The following is a 25945-nucleotide window of genomic DNA, read 5'->3' on the forward strand; positions in this document are numbered from 1 at the left end:
ATCATGTGGCAGGCAGGAAAATTCAACAATGACTGTGTGCAAGGACTCAAACATCCACACACAGTCTGTCTAAAATAACACCCTATTCCCTATGTAGTGCACTACTTTTTACCAAAGCCCAATACGGGCCCTGGTCAAAAGTAGTGTACTATTATGGATGCACACATACACACTCAATACTGTCAGCATAATCAATTTAATCACTCACTTAGAATTTGATTCAGACCTCGATTCAGACCAAAGAATTGACTTAGACCTCAGAAGATTTGTATCAGAAAAACTGGAAAAAGAAATACAAAATACGTATGGTGAACATACAGTATATATCAAACATGATAAATGGAACAAAACAAATAGCAATGAGCATATGACCAAACTAATAAAATGCTCTGTGTGTGTGTGTGTGTGTGTGTGTGTGTGTGTGTGTGTGTGTGTGTGTGTGTGTGTGTGTGTGTGTGGTGTGTGTGTGTGTGTGTGTGTGTGTGTGTGGTGTGTGTGTGTGTGTGTGTGTGTGTGGTGTGTGTGTGTGTGTGTGTGTGTGTGTGGTGTGTGTGGTGTGGTGTGGTGTGGTGTGGTGTGGTGTGGTGTGTGTGTGTGTGTGTGTGTGTGTGTGTGTGTGTGGTGTGTGTGGTGTGTGTGTGTGTGTGTGTGTGTGTGTGTGTGTGTGGTGTGTGTGTGTGTGTGTGTGTGTGTGTGGTGTGTGTGTGTGTGTGTGTGTGTGTGGTGTGTGTGTGTGTGTGTGTGTGTGTGGTGTGTGTGTGTGTGTGTGTGTGTGTGTGTGTGTGTGTGTGTGGTGTGTGTGTGTGTGTGTGTGTGTGTGTGTGTGTGTGTGTGTGTGTGGTGTGTGTGTGTGTGTGTGTGTGTGTGTGGTGTGTGTGTGTGTGTGTGTGTGTGGTGTGGTGTGGTGTGGTGTGGTGTGGTGTGGTGTGGTGTGTGTGTGTGTGTGTGTGTGTGTGTGTGTGTGTGTGGTGTGTGTGGGGGGGGAGGTTGAGGAGCCAATAGAAATGCGAGGTGTGTGATGTAAAGAGCTGTGGGTTCTAAAACCGTCCAGACCGCACTATGATGGATGTTATCTCTCTATTTCCCTGCAGACATTCAGGCCTCTCCCTCTTCACTCTTCTCTATCTCGCTGTCTCTCTCTCCTTCTCTACTTCCTCATCTCCTTTCCCTCCCATAAAACAATGTCTTACATGTCTGAGGGGAGATTGTGCTAATGGCCAACATGAGCTCCTTAATGAAATATACATTACACCATTACTGACAAGGGCTGGGGCTGCGTGGCTAAAGCACTGTGGCCGGGACTAAAATAATAAAACATGCTCAATTAAATTTCCTTCAGAAGCTTTTTGAGTGTTTATGTAGAAGGTGGAGATATGTGTGTGTGTGTGTGTCATGATTCTACCACAGTTGACCCAACCACGCCTAAACGGAGATCCTCACCACTGACAATGAAAGGACCATCTCACACAGACCCCGCCCAAACTCTCTTTCTCAGTTAGAACTTTTATAGTGGGGACCCCATTTTTTCCATCAGAATTTATGAGGATCCCATTTTTTCCCCCAAGAATTTCTCACGACCCCACCCAAAATTTTATGACAGAACCTTAAAATCATAGAATTTTTACATTCACAATTAAGATTAAATTCATTGCATTTTCATCTCTTACCAAAATGAAAAGAAACAAATTAATAAATATACTGAATAAAATGTTGTTTTTCAAATTATCTTATATTGTCCCATACAATAATCTGTGCTCTTAATTTTTGGTCCCCCCCCAACCCCATTTGTTACCCTGACTTTGAATACCACTTAGTTATAGCATTTCATTTGTTGTTGTTTGTCAGCATGAGGGGAAATGTCTTATGTCATGCCTTGTTGACATGAGGGGAAATAATAGTCTGGTTGCTTCTATGTCTCCTCAGAGCAATGCGTCTCAAGTCTTTTCAGGACATCGCTGGGGTCTGGTAGCTGTATGTCCGGTATGTACAGAGAAGAAATCACCCATCTGCAGTGGAGGCACCTCTTCTGGACTCCAGGGGTTTTATTTACAGAAGGATGGAGTTTCCAGAAACCAATTGGACCAAATGGCACCTCCCACTGCCTGCTCGTATATACTATAGTACAGCCCTCTTAGCCATTTACAGTAGACCATTTAGGCGCCGTTAAAAAGCCTTTGAAGAAATGGGAGAAGCCTTCCCACTGCAAACCATTCTTAATGTCTCTTGAGCAGGAAGAAAATAGATGGTGGGTAAAGAGATGCATGACAGAGTAGAAGTAGGAAGAAAGTATGAGAGAGAGAGAGAGTGATAGAGAGAGGGGGAGAGGGTAGGGCACAAGGGAATAGTTGGGGGATCTTCTGATTGCCTTAAAGAGTTTGATCGTAGCTTCAAATGCGCGCGCACACACACACACACACACACACACACACACACACACACACACACACACACACACACACACACACACACACACTCTCTCTCTCTCTCTCAGCCGAGGATGTCCAGGTAGACAGGAGAGGCCTTGGCTAGGTTGAGCAGTAAGCTGTGGATATCCTTGATGTGGTGTCTCATGTGGGGTTCCCTCTGCCAGCACCCTAGCATCAGGTCGTACACCTCTTTGGGACAGGTGCGAGGCCGCTGCAGGACACGCCCCTGTGTAATACACTCAATCACCTGTGGGTGTGGGGGAGACACAAGGTTAGGATCACTTTATGCACACTGAACAAAAGTATAAATGCAACAATTTCTTAGATTTTACTGAGTTCCAGTTCATATGAGGAAATCAGTAAATTGAAATAAATTAATTAGGCCCTAATCTCTGACTGGGAATACAGATATGCATCTGTTGATCACAGACACCTTAAAACAAAAGGTAGGGGCGTGGATCAGAACCAGTCAGTATCTGCTGTGACCACCATTTAGTTGATCAGGCTGTGGAATGTTGTCCCACTCCTTTTCAATGGCTTTGCGAAGTTGCTTGATATTGGCAGGAACTGGAACACGCTGTTGTACACGTCGATCCAGAGCATCCCAAACTCAATGGGTGACATGGCTGATGAGTATGCAGGCCATAGAATAAGTTTGACATTTTCAGCTTACAGGAATTGTGTACAGATCCTTGCGACATGTGGCCGTGCTTTATCATGCTGAAACATGAGGTGATGGCGGCGGATGAATGGCACAACAATGGGCCTCAGGATCTCGTCACGATAATTGCCATTGATAAAATGCAATTGTGTTCATTGTCCGTAGCTTATGCCTGCCCATACCATAACCCCACCGCCACCATGGGGCACTCTGTTCACAATGTTGACATTAGCAAACCGCTCGCCCACACGTCGCCATCTGCCCGGTACAGTTGAAACCGGGATTCATCCGTGAAGAGCACACTTCTCCAGCATTCCAGTGGACATCGAAGATGAGCATTTGCCCACTGAAGTCGGTTACAAAGCCAAACTGCAGTCAGGTCAAGACCCTGGTGAGGACAACGAGCACGCAGATGAGCTTCCCTGACACGGTTTCTGGCGTGATTACACGTGGTTACACCCGGGCTGGCGTAATTACACATGGTCTGCAGTTCTGAGGCCGGTTGGACGTACTGCCAAATTCTCTTAAATGACGTTGGAGGCGGCATATGGTAGAGAAATTAACATTCAATTCTCTGGCAACAGCTCTGGTGGACATTTCTTGCAGTCCGCATTCCAATTGCATGCTCCCTCAAAACGTGAGACATCTGTGGCATTGTTTTGTGTGACAAAACTGCACATTTTAGAGCGGCATTATATTGTCCCCAGCACAAGGTGCACCTGCGTAATGATCATGCCGTTTAACAGCTTCTTGATATGCGACACCTGTCAGGTGGATGGATTATCTTGGCAAAGGAGAAATGCTCTCTAACAGCGATGTGAACAAATTTGTACACAACATTTGTGAGAAATAAGCTTTTTGTGTGTATGGAACATTTCTGGGATCTTTTATTTCATGAAACATGGGACCAACACTTTACGTGTTGCATTTATATTTTTGTTCAGTATAGATCAGTAAGTATCTGATATACAAGCTGTATGGAAATAGCTCCATCTTGCCATCTGATAGACCAGATGGAAGCCATTCAGATCTATACACGTGCCTTGGGGGTATAAGCTAAGGCTAGGGGTCAATTTGGCTTTGGGGTTAGGGGGCTACAGCCTTTTTTAGGGAAGTAACCAGAGATGGGATTAGGGGTTAGGGGGTTCTGACTAGGTGGAACACAGCTACGACCAGCAGTGATTTTTCGTAGCAGGTTAGGAGAACTTACGTAATGGATTAGAAGAATTAACGTAGCAGGTTACGAAAAGGGTTAGGGTTAGCTAAAATGTTGTCCTAACCTGCTAAGAAAAGTCACTTCCGGTCGTAGCTGTACTCCATCCAGTCACAACCAGGATAGGGTCAAGGTTGGGGATTAAAGGTATTGTAAAATATAATTGGCCATTCTGTTGGAAAGCTTTGCCAAAGGACTGACTGTGAGGGTAGACTCCAGTTAGCGGTAGCCTGGATGCTAGTCTGTTCTGCTTTCTTGCCACTTCCTCATGGAACTGTTGTAAGGCAAGAGAACAGAAACAGACTGGCACCCAGGCTACGATGGAGGTAGAGTATAGTCAGAGAGTTGGGGTTAGGGTTGCGGTTAGCTTAGAGGTGAGACTGACCTCGTTGTTGGAGAGCTGGTACCAGGGCTGTTTGCCGTAGGTGAAGATCTCCCAGAGGACCACGCCTAGACTCCACACGTCACTCTCCGTGGTGAACTTCCTGTACATGATGCTCTCTGGAGGCATCCAGCGGATGGGCAGCATGGTGTGACCGCCCACCTACATCAACACAAACACAGTCAGCCTGGACGCTTTATTTGAACGGTACAGAAATGACAATATATTTTCTGTGAAACTACTTGGTAAAATGGTCATAAAACATAAATGACCTTGAAATTACTTTTTATTTCTTTGCAGTTCATTAAATGAAGCACAACTATGCATCATTTGGTACCTAGTCACCAGTTGTGTTGCATTCGTTGAGGTAAGAATGTAACCCTAACCCCAACCCCAACCCATTGGTATCTCAATCCCATACTTTTCAATCACAAATTAGGTCAATAAATGGCAGTTAAAATCAGGGGTTGGAACTGGTTCAGAACCAAAAATCGGAAAAGAACGCAGTTTTGAGGAACAGAATAAGAAACAGGAACAAAAGTTATCCATACTGTTCCGGAACAGAACCGTTATTTTTAAAAGCATGGGAACTGGTTAATAACGTTCTTTTACTTTCCGGGCATTTTTTTCCAGTCCCACAATAAAACGCAACAAAGTGCCTATGCAAAGCCCTTGCCAGCGTGTGTGCAGGCTACCTGCCCCTCCCCCCACGAAACATAGGCTACTGTACCCTAGTGACGTTACAAGCATGATTCAGAAATTAGGGAGTGCGATTTTTAATTAGAGAAGAATGGATTCACTTTTTCAATGCTAGTTAACGATACTATATCACTTTTCACACTGGACAAGATATGTTTTTATTTTAATTCTGGTGCCACTCTGCACACACAAGCTTGGGTCCTCCGTTAAGACAACTCTCGGAAGATCCTTTATGGAAGCCGCTCCTCCATAGGTATAATTCCGTGGGGCTTATTCAGATAACGCATGTCATAACAAGATGCCCAGTGCTTCAAGCCAAGCCTTCTCCTCCACCCTCTCTTGCTCTTCCCACACACAAAATGTCAGTCACATCTCTTGCCCTACACTTGTCTGTCCAATGCATGTAGGCTAAACAACTATAGCTTGCCCGCTACATAGCAAGCTTAAGCTGCTCTATCCTCACTGATTGGTGAAGTCATTTCATGTTGAGCTAAATGAAGAAAAAAAATATATCTCTGAGATTTAAAAAGGAACAGAAAGGAATGACATAAACCGTTACATTTTGGGAGTTTGAATCAGTTCAATATTGTATTTTGCTGGTCGGAACAGTAGAATGGAACAACAAAAAAAGAATGGTTCTGTTCAGAACGAAATGATTGGAAAATAATTTTGGTTCCAACCCCTGGTTGAAACAGTACCCTAAAATAAAGTGCAAATAAAAGAAACATAAAAGAAACGCAGTTGTTCAAAACTGCAAATGGTAAAATAATAGGGTACATTGTTTTTCCAACTGTTGTGTCTAACACACAGACAAATATAGTTATGAGCACTAAAAGGTTATGCTCAGTTTTTCAAAATGCCTTACTGCAGCAAGGTACATAGTTAATGTGACAAACAAGCAATCATCTAACTATAACCCATGCAATAAAATACATGTCTGAAATATGTCCCTGACCCTGACGGTGCTGTTCCATCCACTTTGAAGAACATGTTGATTACTGCGCTGCAGTACAGGTGGACTTTTTAATGCTTGGAATGTAGCTACAGTCTTACCGTCCCAGACACTGCGCAAGACAGGAAGTTGTGACTGGCCACTGCTGTCTGTCGCCCACTCAGCCCTGAATGGTCTTTTCCTCTCTTCGTCAGAGTGGCCTTTACTTTACTAGTCCATTAAAGCCAAGAGATAGTCATCACCGGTGTGTGTGTTTTTCTGTGAAAACCAATCTAGCTATAGTCCGCCTTCTCAAAGGCTCTTTCCTCCTCCTCAACACATAACTCACTTTAAGTGTTTTCACATAACTAAAACCCCACTTGAGTTTCCAAGGAGAGATACTGTGTGTGTATGTTTGTTACGATAGATTCACGGTCAAGTGGGGTTGAGGCCAACATCCAGTGAGTGTCTCATTTAGTTAGTGTGGTTTAGTTTGAAATATTAATGCTGCTTTCCTGATCTTAGTGTCTCCACTTTTTGTGTTTGTGTGTATGCTTGTTGCTTGTGTTTATGGCTCTGTGTGTATGTGCATGTTTGATTGTGTGTGTGTGCTTGTTTGTGTTTCTCTGTGTGTGCATGTGTGTGTTTGTACATTTGTGTGTTACTTTGTGAGGTAGAAAAGCCCCTGATTAATTGTTCTTAACATCCTGAGTTCATCAAATATTAAGAGAAGCAGTTTTACTAGCCTGTTCAGAGGGCCCAATGGTTTTTAGAGCTCACTAGAGCTCTCTCTCCAGCCGGGTCGAGGCAGATCCACTTCAGTATTCTTAGGGGCAACATGAGCGCCTATTAACAATATCATCTAGTAGGCTCTCGGCTTGCTAGGACGTTGTGGATGGGGATAGAGGAAGGGCTTAAAATGCGAGCTATGGCTATGAGGACTGCGGGTTCAATCTGAGCTACAGCTCCGAGGGCCGCGGATTCAATCTGAGCTACGGCTCCGAGGATCGCGGGTTCAATCCCAGTGCTAGGCACTCGTTTTTTCCTTCCATTTTAACCCTATCCCAAACCTTAACCCTTACCTTAACCAGTCGCAATTAATGCCTAAACTTAACCGCTGAGTCTTGACAGAAATATGTTGAATATTGAAGTCAGACCATGAGATCTTATTGCTCTCAGACTTATAAATATTCATTAATAACTAACCCACTGCTTGTCTGTGCCAGAAAACCTCAAAGAAGAAGAAAACGAGGAATTGTGAATTTAGTTTAGAGGCCGCGGTATCCATGGCAACCAGGCGGGCTTGAAAGAGAGCTTTTGGGATGCTTTAGACTGGCTGCATGGGAGGGGCTTCACTAGGAGACTCCTCCTCCTCCTTGTTCCAGTAGACTGAACTGAATTGCCCTGTGTTTCTATGGAGATGGTCATTCTACTGGGAATTACTGTGTTTTTTATACCCAGGAGTGGGTGCAATGAAGCCCTGTCTGTCGGTCTGTAATTAAAGCGCATACAGGTTTGTTTATTCATGTGGATTAAAGAGAAATTATAAAAGAGGCTGCTCTTGGGTTGGTTGGGTGGGTTGGTTGGCTTCTACAGCTGTCCATCAAAGCCCTGGGAGGGTGCAATGTGACATCACTGGGCACTATAGTGAATAAGGTACCATTTCAGGAAGCAACTTGGGCTGGTCTACCTTTTGATCCCTCCTATTACATCCTTGTTCATCATTCCTTCACACAACTGTTGGGGGAAAGCAGCTTTCAGTCTCTTTCTCGGCATATCTCTATCTATCTATCTCTATCTATCATTGGCTTCTCTCTCTTTTCTCATGTAATTCTCTCCACTCTCAGTCCCTTCTCTTCTGTTTTCTCCCGTACCATTCCTCTTGCATCTTTATTTGTGTTGATTTATTTCACTTGCCCCAACCCTCCCCCTTATCTCTCTCTCTCTCTGTCTCTCTCTCTCTCTCTCTCTCTCTCTCTCTCTCTCTCTTTGTAGTAGTGGAGCTGCATACTAATATAAGTTATTTAATTACTTTTTTCATAGGGACTGTCTGATATAACTTATGCTCTGTGCTGCCTTTGCCCGTTGCTATGGCGACTCCTCCAGTGGTTAACTTTACTGAGAGGGTGTGTATGTGTGTGTGTTTGTGTGTGTGGGTGTGTGTATGGGGAGGTGGATAGCAGTTGTACGTTGTCACACACTAATAGTGAAATCAAAGAGAAGGGGAGGCAGGGAAGCAGGTGGAGAATGTGTGGAAGAGACAGGGTCTGTGACACCTATACACTGACATCTACGTATAAGGCCTCTGCAGTGTTTCTCAACCTCCCGTTCGGGACCGTCCATAAAGAATGTTGCCGCTGACCGACCAATCAGTCAGTTAGTTAAATACTCGGTTGGTTAGTTAGCTGGTACCAATTCAATACTATTTGTTATTGAAGCAGTTCTGAGACATAGGCAGACTATATAGCCTGCTGGTCCGGTGGAACATAGAACGTTGAGAAACACTGCTCAATGCAGCTTTCATCTTCTAGATATAATTAGAATTTTTTATTTTTTATTTAACCATTATTTAACTAGGCAAGTCAGTTAAGAACAAATTCTTGAACATACCAGGCCCAGGACCTAATGATCGATTCATGCCCATGCAGGGAGAAAGAGAGGCCCATGCAAAGGGAAGTAGTAGGGGGCCAAGAAAAAAGAGGGCGACACATACACTTACCCTGTAGTAGTCCGTGCTGTACACGTCTCGGGACATGCCGAAATCCCCGATCTTCACCAGCAGGTTCTCTCCCACCAGACAGTTACGTGTGGCCAGGTCTCGGTGGACAAAGTGCTGGGAGGCCAGGTAGACCATGCCTGCAGCAATCTGCTGGGCGATGTGCAGCATCTGGGACTGGGTCAACACCACGGGCCTATTGGTCGGACCGTCACCCATCATCACGGAGTCGGGACCGTGAGCCCTACGGAATGAGAGGAATTCCATTGAAATTCCGAATCACAACCTGAAAGGTGACATTCATTTTCAACTTTATTTATAAATGTTTTACTTCTTGCGTTGGGAGTTTTAACTCACTTCCTGTAATGGCTTCATTGAAATAGATCATGACCAACATCAGTCAATAGAGATTTAGTGGGATTTTATGTGGTGGTGGGGTGGGGGGATTCCGACCCGAGTTAAAGCGGCAATATCAAATTTTTTGGGCGGCACGACCAAATTCACATAGAAATGTGAGTTACAGATCTGTCATTCTCATTGAAAGCAGGTCTAAGAAGCGGTATATCTGTTCTATGTGTGTTATTTCTATGCTTCCCGTTCTTAAGTTTCGTTTTTTCCGTCTTGTACTTTAGGTTTGGTACACCAGCTTCAAACAGCTAAAAATACAATATTTTTGGTTATGGAAAATATATTTCACAGCAGTTTAGATGGTACAATGATTCTCTACACTATAAACTGAAATAAGACGAACTGTTCGAATTTTATCAACCAGGAAATGACGGTGCGATTTCTGCATAGTGCATCTTTAAACTCGCGGAAATGGGAACGTAATTCTATTTTCTGCACTTATCTCTCTACACGTATTCGGGCCTTTAACTTAAGCATTAGAATAGTTTGCTATTAACCCGCTATTCGTTGGGGTTGTAGATCAAAGAAATGAATCTGTGGGGGAGGTGTGTATACAGATACGCCGTATTCTGACTTTGACTTAATTCCCTCATAATTCCACCACCTTTATGCAAGTGGAAACCATGAATAAGGTGGAGCGAACCTCCCAGTTCCAAATGGAAAAAGCATCTACTTAATTTTTCCCGATATAAATTAAAGCATTCTCCATGCTCTGTAATTTATAAATTGATAAGAACTATTGATGAGAGCTAGGTAAATGAGTCATCCGTTTGGAGAAGGGGATTGGAAATACACATAGCAAATTGTTTTAGATGATTTTTCCTTATGATCCCAGAAGACGAATGTGAAACCAGTCGTATGGAAGCAAACTGAAAATCATATCAACATGACATGTTTTGCGGCCCCTTTTCCACAGTGAAATAGGGTATAAATAGCTGTGCCGTTATTCAGAATTTGTATTGTATGCCCTCATAATCTGTGTGGATGAAATTTGGAGACCCAAGCTATAGACTTCTTTAGGGCCAAGCCTGCCAAGTTGATGTATGCAGTTTAGAATGTTTTAATTATATGCCTGGGCTTTTCTCCATTTTATTTTACAATTTGTATCATGTTAAATATTAGCCACTATCGGAGGCCACCATCAGTAATACCCACATACATTTGTAACGGTCAATTTCCTTTTGCATCATTCAATTAAGTTTACCTTTCTTTCCTCTGTCATGTCCATGTAGTTGTTTCTGAGGGTCGCTAGCATTAGTGAATCCTATTAGGCTAACGTTGTGCAGCCTATTTGAATCATTATGGAACTCAAACCACACCTAGCAGGTTAAACCTGGAGCCTGGTGCACGGTTCACGATGACTGGACCGTTGTCATACAGTTCCATGATTAGTGAGGATCAGGGTAGGTTTCTAGGACTATTGTTCAACACCTATTGTACACTTTTTTCTACCTTCAAATTTTTCATGGATTCAACTTCAATATGACAACCTTCAAGATGAATCAAGCCACTGTTTTTTGGATTCATCAATATATATCGTGCATAAATACTTTTAAAGAATGTTTCATACATTCTTTCCTGTCCCCCAAATTGTCCTAAATAATCTACAAGATCAGAGTAATTTAAAATCTACCAGTTGGTGCTGAAATTGAGACGAGTATGCATTTATTTAGATGGCTTTCTTTCATTGATCCCTGTATCCTGAACCCGTTCTCTCTATGTATTTTTGTGAGTCTGGCGATAAAATTCTAATTAAAGATACATCGTATTTAAAGGGATGCCTTAAGATAAATGTTTTGAAAACCCTATTGAATTAAAACTTCAGGAGAAAATCTGTTGGCCAGCAAGTGGGAGGGTTTTCAGCAGTTGAATTAAATATATTCAGTGCATGCAAGGGAACCAGACTTGCCTTACACACCTGCATAAGGCAAGTCTGAATACCACCTACTGAGAAGTGTGTAGGAAAGGAGTGTGTAGGAAAGGAGTGTATAGGAAAGGCATAAATTGTTTAAGTCTGAATCGGGCCTTAATATGAATGTGCCCACAGAATGGTTTACCTGAGGAACTTGTTGAGGTCCCCGTGCTTCATATACTCAAACACCATGATGAGGGGGTCGCTCTCCACACACACACCGTAGAACGTGACAATGTGCTGGTGCTGCAGGTTGGTCAGCAACTCGGCCTCCCGGTGGAAGTCCTTCCTTGCATTCTCACTAGCCTCTTTCAGGGTCTGAACACACAAACACACACGCACACAGGTTACTATCCAATTTTTACTCACAATTGAGTTTGTTAGACACCGAAAACATCATACTTAAACATTTTGCACACTGTGCACAGAGACTACTTACTGGGAATATTCTGCCACAAGATGTTTTTGGCTCAAATCCACCAAGTGCAGACATAAGTAACTCTTAAAGTAAAAGTGAGTTATAGGAACTTAACCATAGCCCACAATTTTATCTTATTGGTAATGACCAAGCAGAGATGTTGTATACTTCTGTACAGTAAGTTCAGTGTTATTTACAGAAGTAGTGTGGTTGGTTTTCGTGTTCTGATCTTTGCATTAGTGATCGTAAATCATGAAATCTGTCATAGCGATTTAAGTGCAGAGGCGAGAGAGAGAGAGTGTTTCAGGAAATGTAATAGGAACAGGAGAGAGCTAAGGAAGCCAAAGGATGACCCTCTGTTCTGACCCCCAGCTAGAACGCTGAGATGGCAGAAAAAGAGATTCCTCCACCCCATCTTCAACCAATTAGATTTCAGGAAACAGAACTCATCAATTTGATCAGAACAGAACTGGAAGTGGATGAGTTTCCTAAAAGCCTCAGAACTAACATAGTACCTTGTTTCTCTTAACATGCCAGACCCACGCCACTACCAGAACATTAAAGTGCTTAGACAAATTCTGAAGTTCATTCACACATAGAAGATTGACCGCTAAACATTGATTTGGCATTGTTACTTTCTCGCGGCTGGGTTGTTCAGAGGAGTAAAAGTGCCAAATTAGCTACAAAGATTTCAGGAAATTCACCCCTGAATGTGATTTACCTATGACACTGTATGACTGCCGGGACGTTGGAGAATTAAATCGCCTGTGTGACTGCTAGCATCTTTGCTTGACTGTCAACGCCTTAGCTAATGTCACTACTGTTCCGTATCGTGATCGATGGCTCCCTTGTGAGTTTGACCATAAACATGGAATCTTAGCCTATATGGCTGCATGCTTGTGCATGCCTGTCCAATGTTTGCATGTAAAACCACTACCATTAGTGGATATGACTATGTTAGACCGTAGAAGCGGCATCTCGGAAAGTGCAAAGTCACATCTATCACCTTCAATGGCAGGTTTCTAGTAGATACAGGACATACTGCCCTGCCACTCAAGCCCCACTTCACACTTAGAATACGGTGGGACACAGGAAGGAAAGACAGGAAGTCGTGAGGAGGGGGTTCTCTCCCATGCCATGTTTATTTAATTAAAACTCTCTTATAAGATCTAATTTCACCACATACTTTGAATGCTGGAATTCTTGATGGAAGCAGGCCATTGGCTGATTTTCCTAAAGGAGTATCTAGGGGTAGGGTTTGGGGGTCCATTTGGAATTTGGCCAAACGATGTAGCCTACAGTGGGTTGTGATAGACTGGAAAGAGCAGCGTTACCTTGACAGCCACCAGGATCTTTTCGAGCTCAGGAGACAGGTTATAGCACTCGGCCAGGAAAACCTTCCCAAACGCCCCCTCTCCCAACTCCCTCTTCAGCACTATGTTGTGTCTCTTGATGTGCTGGACAACTGCAACACAGAGAGAACCTGGTTATTACATATATCAGTGTGACTTGTGAATATGAATGCCGTAATCAGTATATATCTCAGATGAGAAGAGATGACGATATATGGTTGGATTAGGGGACTGGGAGCCGTCATTGGTTGAACCGAATGATCTATCTACTATTTTGTTGTCTTGATATTGATCGTGATGAGCTGTATTGTCTGATCGCTGTGCTTTCAAAAGTAAAAGGTGCACAATTAGTTGTGTGTTGTGTCTTTTTATTGTGATTATAGGAACATCATGTCAGCTCTGACTCTCAGCATAATAGCTATCATGTGGGAATCGTCAGAAATAGATGTTTCAAAGTCTATTTGAAATAGCGATTTTTGACTGAACAAATGCTGAAATCTGGCTGGTGGTGATACAGTAGCGGGATTCTCCCAGAGCTGCACCCACTGAACTCTCTGTAGCGCAAGGACAGTGGAGAACACCAAAACATATTCATCAGCAGGTTACTGTCTTCAGAGAGAAACAGGACACAAATGTCAAGATTTATTTCTGATCTAATTAAGAAATGCATTTGAAGAAAAGCTCACCACTCAGTCTATTACATTGCGGAGGGCTAGACTTTGAAGCTGCATCGAGCTGCACTAACTTACTGAGAACCATAACCCAATATTAAAGAGTTATGGAGAGGTAGAGAGAGCGCGTAGGCCATTAAGCCAGAATGTACAGACTCAAGACCTGAGCACAGCTTTGTGTGTGTGTGTGTGCATATGCCTGTGTGTGTGCGTGTGTACGGGTGTGCTTGTGTGTGTTAACCTGATGACATCACATCTGTCAAAACCACAGCTCAGGGAATTATGTAAGTACACACAATTCCTTAAACATCTACCCAAAAAAGCCACAACTCACTACCATTTCTTACTAACTCTCTTCTTTATACACACATATGAACAGCTATCATATAGCTCTGTTACTCAAACACTTTCTACTCACAACTCAACTATTTCCACCATTACAGTCATTACAACCATACAACTCAACAATTCCTGTCAATTCATGTACAGTAAATGTACATTTACACAACAAAACGCCACACATTTACTACACGTATCATTCTCAGTAAGTACAAATCAAATCAAACTTTATTTGTCACGTGCCGAATACAACAGGTGTAGACCTTACCGTAAAATGCGTACTTACAAGCCCTTAACCAACAGTGCAGTTCAAGAAGAGTTGAGAAAATGCATGTCAAGAAGAGACAAAACCACACCCCTTCCCCTGTCTATCATTCTCCTTAAGAGTTTTAGCTAATTAGTTGTGGCTTTTCCAAAGACTCACTTCTGGACGGTGGTGTAGGGGTTGGCTTTAGACTTTAGTCACTGTGTTCTGATGTCATTGGTGAATAGGAGACATACCACAGGAGAAGAGTAAACAACTTGATGAAAATACACTGCTCAAAAAAATAAAGGGAACACTTAAACAACACAATGTAACTCCAAGTCAATCACACTTCTGTGAAATCAAACTGTCCACTTAGGAAGCAACACTGATTGACAATACATTTCACATGCTGTTGTGCAAATGGAATAGACAACAGTTGGAAATTATAGGCAATTAGCAAGACACCCCTAATAAAGGAGTGGTTCTGCAGGTGGGGACCACAGACCACTTCTCAGTTCCTATGCTTCCTGGCTGATGTTTTGGTCACTTTTGAATGCTGGCGGTGCTTTCACTCTAGTGGTAGCATGAGACGGAGTCTACAGCCCACACAAGTGGCTCAGGTAGTGCAGCTCATCCAGGATGGCACATCAATGCGAGCTGTGGCAAGAAGGTTTGCTGTGTCTGTCAGTGTAGTGTCCAGAGCATGGAGGCGCTACCAGGAGACAGGCCAGTACATCAGGAGACATGGAGGAGGCCGTAGGAGGGCAACACCCCAGCAGCAGGACCACTACCTCCGCCTTTGTGCAAGGAGGAGCAGGAGAAGCACTGCCAGAGCCCTGCAAAATGACCTCCAGCAGGCCACAAATGTGCATGTGTCTGCTCAAACGGTCAGAAACAGACTCCATGAGGGTGGTATGAGGGCCCGACGTCCACAGGTGGGGGTTGTGCTTACAGCCCAACACCGTGCAGGACGTTTGGCATTTGCCAGAGAACACCAAGATTGGCAAATTCGCCACTGGCGCCCTGTGCTCTTCACAGATGAAAGCAGGTTCACACTGAGCAAATGTGACAGACGTGACAGAGTCTGGAGACGCCGTGGAGAACGTTCTGCTGCCTGCAACATCCTCCAGCATGACCGGTTTGGCGGTGGGTCAGTCATGGTGTGGGGTGGCATTTCTTTGGGGGGCCGCACAGCCCTCCATGTGCTCGCCAGAGGTAGCCTGACTGCCATTAGGTACCGAGATGAGATCCTCAGACCCCTTGTGAGACCATATGCTGGTGCGGTTGGCCCTGGGTTCCTCCTAATGCAAGACAATGCTAGACCTCATGTGGCTGGAGTGTGTCAGCAGTTCCTGCAAGAGGAAGGCATTGATGCTATGGACTGGCCCGCCCATTCCCCAGACCTGAATCCAATTGAGCACATCTGGAACGTCATGTCTCGCTCCATCCACAAACGCCACGTTGCACCACAGACTGTCCAGGAGTTGGCGGATGCTTTAGTCCAGGTCTGGGAGGAGATCCCTCAGGAGACCATCCGCCACCTCATCAGGAGCATGCCCAGGCGTTGTAGGGAGGTCATACAGGCACGTGGAGGCCACACACACTACTGAGCCTCATTTTGACTTGTTTTAAGGACATTACATCAAAGTTGGATCAGCCTGTAGTGTGGTTTTCCACTTTAATTTTGAGTGTGACTCCAAATCCAGACCTCCATGGGTTGATAAATTGGATTTCCATTGATTATTTTTGTGTGATTTTGTTTTCAGCACATTCAACTATGTAAAGAAAAAAGTATTTAATAAGATTATTTCTTTCATTCAGATCTAGGATGTGTTGTTTAAGTGTTCCCTTTATTTTTTTGAGCAGTATACATTTGTGAATCACAATTTCCAGTACAATGCTAAGCCTTCTAAACCCAGAGACCAGGGTGGAGAGACCAAGAGGAAGAAAGAGGGGTTGAGAGAAGAGTAGATCACTAACAAAGGAGGAAAGCTCTGATGCATTGGCCTTTAGTCCTTCAGTTACAAGACATGCAGGTTGACAGTGCAAGTTGACAGTGCATTTGTGTCTGTGGGTGTGTCTATAGGCCGGGGTACAGTGCCTTCCACATTTTGTTACGTTACAGCCTTATTCTACAATTGATTAAATAAAAGTTTTCCTCAGAAGTATACACACAATACCCAATTATGACAAATTGGAAACAGGTTTTTAGAAATGTTTGCAAATTTATAAAAACAAAAAAATATGAAATACCTTATTTACATAAGTATTCAGACCCTTTGCTATGAGACTTGAAATTGAGCTCAGGTGAATCCTGTTTCCATTGATCATCTTTCAGATGTTTCTACAACTTGATTGGAGTCCACCTGTGATAAATTCAATTGATTGGACATGATTTAGAAAGGCACACAACTGTCTATATAAGGTCCCACGGTTGACTTTGCACGTCACAGCAAAAACCAAGCCATGAGGTCGAAGGAATTGTCTGTAGAGCTCCGAGACAGGACTGTGTCGAGGCACAGATCTGGGGAAGGGTAGCAAAACATTTTTGCAGCATTGAAGGTCCCCAAGAACACAGTGGCCTCCATCATTCTTAAATGGAAGAAGTTTGGAACCACCAAGACTCTTCCCAGAGCTGGCCGCCCGGCCAAACTGAGAAATCAGGGGAGAAGGGCCTTGGTCAGGGAGGTGACCAAGAACCCAAAGGTCACTCTGACAGAGCTCTAGAGTTCCTCTGTGAAGATGGAAGAACCTTCCAGAAGGACAACCATCTCTGCAGCACTCCACCAATCAGGTCTTTATGGTAGAGTGGCCAGACGGAAGCCACTCCTCAGTAAAAGGCACATGACAGCCCGCTTGGAGTTTGCCAAAAGGCACCTAAAGGACTCTCAGACCATGAGAAACAAGATTCTCTGGTCTGATGAAACCAAGATCTAACTCTTTGGCCTGAATGCCAAGCGTCACATCTGGAGGAAACCTGGCACCATCCCTACGGTGAAGCATGGTGGTGGCAGAATCATGCTGTGGGGATGTCTTTCAGTGGCAGGGACTGGGAGACTAGTCAGGTTCTAGGGAAAGATGAACGGAGCAAAGTACAGAGATGAAAACCGGCTCCAGAGCGCTCAGGACCTCAGATTGGGATGAAGGTTCACCTTCCAACATGACAATTACCCTAAGCACACAGCCAAGACAACACAGGAGTGGCTTTGGGACAAGTCTCTGAATGTTCTTGAGTGGACCAGCCAGAGCCTGGACTTGAACCCGATCGAACACCTCTGGAGAGACCTGGAAATAGCTGTGCAGCAACGCTCCCCATCCAACCTGACAGAGCATCTGCAAAGAAGAATGTGAGAAACTCCCCAAATACAGGTGTGCCAAGCTTGCAGCGTCATACCCAAGAAGACTCGAGGCTGTAATCGCTGCCAAAGGTGCTTCAAAAAAGTACTGAGTAAAGGGTCTGAATATTTATGTAAATGTGATATTTCAGTTTTTTATTAGCAAAAATGTCTAAAAACCTATTTTTGCTTTGTCATTATGGGGTATTGTGTGTAGATTGATGAGGGAAAAAAACAATTGAATCAATTTTAGAATAAGGCTGTAACAAAATGTGGAAAAAGACAAGGGGTCTGAATACTTTCCGAATGCACTGTATGCATGTTTTTGTGTGTGTGTGTGTGTGTGAGTGCATGTGTGTGTACATAATGAGTTTTGTCCACTCTAATGGAGTGCACAAACTAATGGAGGATATTGATCTGTTTGTAAGATATTAGAGTCACACCCCACTCTCCTGACATAATACCTGACCTACACCGTTTCTCTCTTTTTCATCAAACTGAATACGACATTTACACACACAGACACACCACAAACACACAGACACACCACAAACACACAGACACACACACAGCTGTACAGTAGTGACTGACATTTGATGTTTTTCTGGGGCTCATAAATCTCTTTTGGTGATTTGCTGCGGACACAAGTCAGACCACAGCTCTCTCCCCATTGGCCCAGACAGGTAAAGATAGCGGAGACACACACTGTGTATAACGCAGAACAACACAGAGCCACAGTCCTATTGTAGATGCCTCCGTACATCATCTGCTCAGGAACTTGTGTCCTCTTTAAGAAGCATGACCTCTAATTTGATGGATTAGATAGATCCAACTACACAGCTGACAAGTGTGATTGACACACACACACACACACACGGAGCGCTGCCTGTCCCACTCAACACATTTTATCAGCAGCTCCAGTGCCATTTCCATAGCAGCGGAGAGAGTGTTGCTAAGGCAACCCACACATACGTACATTCTGGTGGGGGTTCTTAGATGGCGTCTATGTGTCGGTGCAACAGATACATGGTGACGTCAGCACTCAGATCCTTTGAGATCTCCTAGTCTGCAGGCTGTTCTTCTTTGCTACAGTCTAGTAGGTTATATCTTGTTACCCATTAAAAGGAACTGGTGTTAAAGAAAGCCATTTGTATGTGTGTCTTGTGAGTGTATACACGCGTGTGTGTGTGTCTGTGCGTGTGTGTGTAAGCCATGGTCTTGTTGTACTCACAGGTGTCTGATTTGAGCATGCTGTTGCTGCGGAAGTACTGAGGGTTCTCGATAACGGGGATCTTGGTCATGCCGATGATGACCGCGTCTAGGCCCATCTCAGAGGAGGATGGAGTGTTACTGCCATTGGACACGTGGTGGAGAGGAGAGGCCGAGTCGTCATCGTTACTGATCACCGATGACGCACCTGAGAGAGAGGAGAGAGCGAGAGGAGAGACAGAGAGAGAGGAGAGAGGGGAGTGGAGAGTGGAATTAAAAGGAAGAGGAAGAGAGAAAAAAATGAGAAGAGAAAAGATGAGAACAGAAGAGGAGAGATGAGAACAGAAGAGAAGGGGAGAAGAGATGAGAACAGAAGAGAAGGGGAGAAGAGAAGAGAACAGAAGAGATGAGAACAGAAGAGAAGAGATGAGAACAGAAGAGATGAGAACAGAAGAGAAGAGAACAGAAGAAAAGAGATGAGAACAGAAGAGATGAGAACAGAAGGGGAGAAGAGATGAGAACAGAAGAGATGAGAACAGAAGAGATGAGAACAGAAGGGGAGAAGAGATGAGAACAGAAGGGGAGAAGAGAAGAGAACAGAAGAGATGAGAACAGAAGAGATGAGAACAGAAGGGGAGAAGAGATGAGAGCAGAAGAGAAGAGATGAGAACAGAAGAGAAGTGGGGAAGAGATGAGAACAGAAGAGAAGAGATGAGATGAGCAGAAGAGAAGGGGAGAAGAGATGAGAGCAGAAGAGAAGGGGAGAAGTGGTGTTTGAGGAAAATTAAAGTGGAAGAATGAAATTTAAAAAAATGGAAGAGGAGGCATGTTTTTGTTTTTACAAAAAGTATGAGGCTCAATTCCATACCAATCACCACATCCTTCCTTGTTCATGAGTTTCTGAGATATGAGGTATCACTGATCACATTATCATCATGATATTATTAACCTCCCTAACCTAAGACACAATATCCGTCTGTAGATGTGCATGTCAAAACCCATATCCAAAATACGCAATATGGGTATAACTGCATTTTATATGCAATGTTACCACAAGTAATACTCAAATATTGTTAAATACAGTATGTTTGAGTACATTTTTGTTAATGTCAAGGATTGCTTCTTTCTCATCTGTCCCACGAACAGAAATGTGGTCTTTAAACTGGTGGAAGTTCGGAACCAAACTCTCCAAAATGTCATTAAATTGTCACCCCTCAGGGCTAATGAATGTACAATAGTAGTTTAGGTCATGATGAGAAAGAATGTGTTGACACAGTACTTTGTGAATGAGGAGAGAATGACGGTTGGACTCAGCCTGTGCTCATTCCTTTCTGTTTATCATTTATCTGTGGACCAAATGTTGTTTCTTCTCTGGTTTACAGTTCTATCCCAAAATAAACAATTCATATTTTATTCTCATACACACAGTCTCAATCTCTAAACACCCACGCATGCACTCACACACACCACAGTGATGTTTTGGAGCAGTAGAGGAATAGCAGTGGTGCATTCCTAAGCAGGAGGAGGCAACGGAACAGGACAGCGAAACAAAGAGGGATTGTCTCTCTGTAGGCTTATAAGATTGTGTGTGTGTGTGTGTGTGTGTGTGTGTGTGTGTGTGTGTGTGTGTGTGTGTGTGTGTGTGCGTGCGTGCGTGCGTATGTGACAGTGTGGGTGGATGCTGCCATTTATGCACGCTGATCACCAGATTGTGGTGAAACATGAATAATGGAGTCAAAGCACATATCTGTCCAAACTAGCTCCCATGACCTCTAATCTCTGTGACCTCCAGCATCGTGTTGAAAGGAAGCAACACAATCCCTGACAAATGACTGCGAGACTCATGAAAAGAATTGTTGTGACCCTTACCAAGGTAGGCTAGTTAAAATCTCCCCCAAGAGGGTTAACCTAGTGGAGCAATGGTTGGCAGGTTACCGATTGGAAGAATTATGATTGACCTTATTTCTTATTGTCTAGGGCCCGGAGTTTTTTCCTCACCACGAAACCTGACCAGGAAAACCTCTATGGGGGTCCTAGTTCATGACAAACGGTGAGGCTTGCCTCCTGGCGGTTTGATAATCCATCTAAACTTTACAATCTCAAAACATCGGACCTCTTTTCGTCCAGTCCTGCTCTGCTTTCCTCTGTGGTGGCTACCGTCCGTGGAGTTTCAAGCGGTGCACTGACCGTAGAGCTTTACAGGGGAGCTCTTTGATTCTCCACCGATAATGTGTTGAGTGGTTTCACCGCAAACAGGCTTCTCTCTCCCCCGTGGGTGCTCAAATTATGTGCCACCATTACGCCTCCTCCTCCACCTCCTCTGGAAGAGCCATTATGCAGCCTCATTGTACAGTAGTGGCGGCACTGCAATGCATTGTGGATACCAGAGAGGCATCCATCTTGGATCTGACTGGAGACATATGTATGGATTTTCTCTAACTGAGAGCAGTGATCCTGCAAGAATGGCTGGTCTAATCAGGTTGACCTGCAGTGTAGACAGCCTGGTAGACAACAGACAGTTAGGTGATGTACAGTATATGACTTACCAGAGACAGTGATGTCAGGCGGCCCACAGACAGGCCTCTCTGAACCCCACTGAAATACACTCTAGGCTTGACACAATCTGGGAGCATTCAACTTCTCTTAGTTCTGTATCTCAATCAAACAGCAGATACTACAGTAACTAGTGCTTTATGATTTTCAGCCATGATGTTAGAGAGGGCATGTGCTTTAAATTAGTATTTATTTCACACACACCGCATCCTAAGCAGGTTATTGCTGTAAGTGTGTGTGTCGGGGGGACTCATCATTAGTGGTGAGGTCTAGGGTCAGATCGTTATAAACCCTATTTAGCCTGTAGGAGGGAAGGGGGGGGGGGGGGTGGGGGGCACAGAACAGGTCTGTGGGCCATGGGGGTCATAAGTGGGGTCAGGTCCTGACCTAACACACTTTAACAGACAGAGCTGCTCTAATGCAGGGGTGGGCTGGGGGGTGGAGACTCTGTTACTATATTGATCTCCTCTGGCTCGCTAAGCACTCCTCCTTAAGACAGACAGACAGACAGACAGACAGACAGACAGACAGACAGACAGACAGACAGACAGACAGACAGACAGACAGACAGACAGACAGACAGACAGACAGACCATTTATTGGATATGGGGTTAGAGGGCTGCTGGGGTTATTGACATATTGTTACGATCAAGGCGCAGCGTGAGTATAGTTCCACATATTTAAGTGAAACTAACAAAACCAAATAACAAACCTTACAAAGACCGTGAGCAGGTAATGCCCAAACACACTAACAAACAATCAATATCCCACAAAACAGGGGTGGGGAAATAGCTACCTAAATATGATCCCCAATCAGAGGCAACGATAAACAGCTGCCTCTAATTGGGAACCATATTAGCACCAACATAGAAATGTATATACTAGATCGCCCCCAGTCACACCCTGACCTACTATACCATAGAGAACCAAGGGCTCTCTATGGTTAGGGCGTGACACATATGGAGTGTATTAAATGGCTTAAAAGGACATCATGCCTGTCAGTGTCGTTAAAACGAGGTGAGATGCTGATGATCTATTAAACCACGGTGAGGAAATCAAGTAACATTTTATTTGCCATGTGTCAAATACAAGGGGAGTAGACTTGACCGTGAAACGCTTGCTTACGAGCCCTTCCCAACTAAAAATTATTTAGACAATAGAGGAATAAAATACAAGAATGGAGCTATATACAGGGAATAGCAGTACCAGATCACTGTGCAGGGAGCTATATACAGGGAGTAGCAGTACCAGATCACTGTGCAGGGAGTAGCAGTACCAGATCACTGTGCAGGGAGCTATATACAGGGAGTAGCAGTACCAGATCACAGTGCAGGGAGCTATATACAGGGAGTAGCAGTACCAGATCACTGTGCAGGGAGCTATATACAGGGAGTATCAATACCAGATCAATGTGCAGGGAGCTATATAAAGGGAGTAGCAGTACCAGGTCACTGTGCAGGGAGCTATATACAGGGAGTAGCAGTACAGATCAATGTGCAGGGAGCTATATACAGGGAGTAGCAGTACCAGATCACTGTGCAGGGAGCTATATACAGGGAGTAGCAGTACCAGATCAATGTGCAGGGAGCTATATACAGGGAGTAGCAGTACCAGATCACTGTGCAGGGAGCTATATACAGGGAGTAGCAGTACCAGATCAATGTGCAGGGAGCTATATACAGGGAGTAGCAGTACCAGATCACTGTGCAGGGAGCTATATACAGGGAGTAGCACTACCAGATCACTGTGCAGGGAGCTATATACAGGGAGTAGCACTACCAGATCACTGTGCAGGGGTATGAGGTATTTGAGATAGATATGTTCACGAAGGCAGGAGGAACAATGTGTTTCTCGTCCACTTATTACACGCTCAGTGCTAACCGGCAGTGATGACCGTTAAAGTGTCCTGTCATCCCTCTGGCCCTAAGAGCCTCCCCTACCCCCACACCTGCCCCCTTGCCCTCCAGCAGGGTAACCTAAGCATATTGCTCTCTAAACGCACCTCTAACCTCGCGGAACACATGAAGTGATCTATTGATCTCAGACACAGAGAAAAGGAGGGATGGTGGGATAGGAAGAGAGAGAAAAACGTGTGGAGGAATGAGAGTAGAGGTGAAGAGAAAGGAAGGTTATGAGCAGGGAGAGATGGGGGTGGAGGAGATGAGGAGTGGTCGATGGACAGATGAATGAATTGAACAGGGGAGAGAGAAGGATGAAGGGATGAAGACTAATGGAGATGGAAGGAAGGATACAATTTCATTTACACTGCAATTTAATGGCAGGCTCTGAATCCAGCCCTCACTACCTGACAGAACAGGACCTAGCCTCAGTCTGCAGCATATCAGATTCCTAACTGACCTCCCCCTCCATGTAAAAATATAGATTTTCTCTGTCTCTCTCTCGCTCTCTTTCTCTCTGTCAGTGCTTTTCTATTTTTAATAAACAAACCACATTCAACTTTTCATGTGACACCAGGGAGACTGGCTCACCTCCTCCCACTTAAAACATATGAAGGTGACGAGACAGAAAAGGAGAGGGGGAATAACGAGAAGCAAAGAGAAAGAGAGACAGGCAAAGAGCATACATCGTTTCTCCTTACACTATTGCCGTCCATTGTTTGTCTTGGGAATTAAAGGCTGTGTGTGGTGGTGCACTCCGTAGCAGATGATTCCTCATGTTGAATGGCAACTTTAATACACACATAGAAGTGGATGGATTACATTTTGACAGTCCAGTCCGAGGGTCATTGAGGGCATTGAATGCCCCATTTCAGAAAGTGTGTGTGTGCGTGTGTGTGTGTGTGTGTGTGTGTGTGTGTGTGTGTGATGTCCCTGCATCGCTCAGGGTCAGTGTGTGATCAGAATGTGTGGATGAGCTTCTATAAAAACAAAACTCACACACACTCTGGAGAGGGGGAGGAAAGACAGAGAGGGAGGACACTGGAGAAAAATGCATTCACTTAAATTATAAGGATGTACAATGTGTTCCAATAGTTTTATTGTCTACGAGTCAGCCTCAATATAACTCAATATGACGTAAAACACTACAGCAATCAATGCCATCATGTACAGCACAACAACCACATAACACACTTACAAGAGGCTCTTGGCCCTGGATATTCCAGCAAGTATAAAAACACATACTGCATATCGGAGTGTGTACACACATATTCCAGTAGAAAAAACATTTTAAGATGCACTTCAAGTTTAATAAATGTTAGTTAATACAGTGTTAGAATGACTATCTAATTTCTCTTCCAAAAATATAGCACTTAAATATGTACAAATATGTGCAATACATGTTGATATACTATATGTACTGGTAAAAGAAGGTTAATGGTTTATGAAAACCTGTCTTTTATTTTGCTATGGAAGTGTAATGGTGTGTAACTGTATTTCATTGAAGTTGTATGATAAAAGTGTCTCAACAATGACCATGTAACATCCTCAATTAAATACTCTCCATACATCAAACCTGACTTCCATTTGAACTGCAGCTTTAATGAGTGTGTATGTGTGTTTTACACTTTTATGTCTGATGAAAGTATTATGGGTGCTGAGATGTAGGTTGTTGGTATGGTATGTTTTAGTTCATGTGTTAGCATGTGGAGATATGTATAGAATATACAGTATGCATGGCTAGGTGCCCCTACTGAACCTAGCTCAGTGTACACCTCAACCATCAAACTGTATTTACATGACACCATCCTGCTAGTTCTCTCTCTCTCTCTCTCTCGTTGGTGCATGCTGGGAATGGTTAGGGCGAGTGTGAGTGGTGTCTGATTAAGGTAGTTTTTTTCAGTGGTAGAATTAGGTTTATTGTATTTCTTATAGGAATTGCCCTGGTTTTGGTGGGGATGGGGACCCACATGGTGATGCTGACCCTGACACCTGTTCAGGTGTGTTACTGAAGCCGCTGTCACTGTGGAGGGGTTTCTGGTCGCCGTAGAAACTGTTGCTTATGCATCGCGGATGAATAAAGCGGTGGTGGTTTTTCTTAAAGAAGAGCGTCTTGTTGATCGGATGGTTGAGCACGGTGTACTTCTTAAAGGTATGTTTATTCAAGTTACGCCACTTTTTTCTCCATCAACAAGAGTAACGATTTCGAATGTAACACTGTTTATTCCCAATGAGCTATTGGAGCGCGAGCCATTGCGGTTTGAGAAGTTTGCAAGTTCAATTAAAATTGTCCTGCTGAGTTGCAAACACCCGGCTCTGAAACAGGTTATGTCGTTTCGGCGACAGGTGTTTATGTTTTTGGACTTGAGTGTGGGGATGTTGGCCATAAGCTACATGCTTGTCCGAAAAGGGAGAAGGTGGAGGGCGGGACGCAGGTGGTCCTCGTAACACCTGGGCCCACTGATGTAGGGAGAGGTGGTCCTCGTAACGCCTGGGCCCACTGATGTAGGGAGAGGTGGTCCTCGTAACGCCTGGGCCCACTGATGTAGGGAGAGGTGGTCCTCGTAACGCCTGG

At 44.1% G+C, this 25945-nt stretch overlaps 1 protein-coding gene across 2 annotated transcripts in view; it reads right to left on the bottom strand.

Annotated features, from left to right (window-relative positions):
- Positions 1-1146: 1146 nt before the first annotated feature.
- The window catches only part of ntrk2a (neurotrophic tyrosine kinase, receptor, type 2a), a 53101-nt gene continuing 28302 nt past the window's right edge, over positions 1147-25945 (bottom strand). The window contains exons 13-18 of one of the 2 annotated variants that reach the window (XM_029717687.1): positions 18942-19127; positions 13101-13231; positions 11494-11666; positions 9032-9272; positions 4686-4844; positions 1147-2673 (exon numbers count right to left, since the gene is read on the bottom strand). In XM_029717687.1, coding sequence (XP_029573547.1) covers positions 2488-2673; positions 4686-4844; positions 9032-9272; positions 11494-11666; positions 13101-13231; positions 18942-19127 — 1076 coding nt within the window. In that variant the 3' untranslated portion in view covers positions 1147-2487. Of the gene's footprint in view, positions 2674-4685; positions 4845-9025; positions 9273-11493; positions 11667-13100; positions 13232-18941; positions 19128-25945 lie in introns of both variants that reach the window. The other variant, XM_029717686.1, reaches the window with a different exon arrangement.

This window comes from Salmo trutta, chromosome 27 (genome assembly GCF_901001165.1).
Source record: "Salmo trutta chromosome 27, fSalTru1.1, whole genome shotgun sequence".
NCBI classification, from domain to species: Eukaryota; Metazoa; Chordata; class Actinopteri; order Salmoniformes; family Salmonidae; genus Salmo; species Salmo trutta.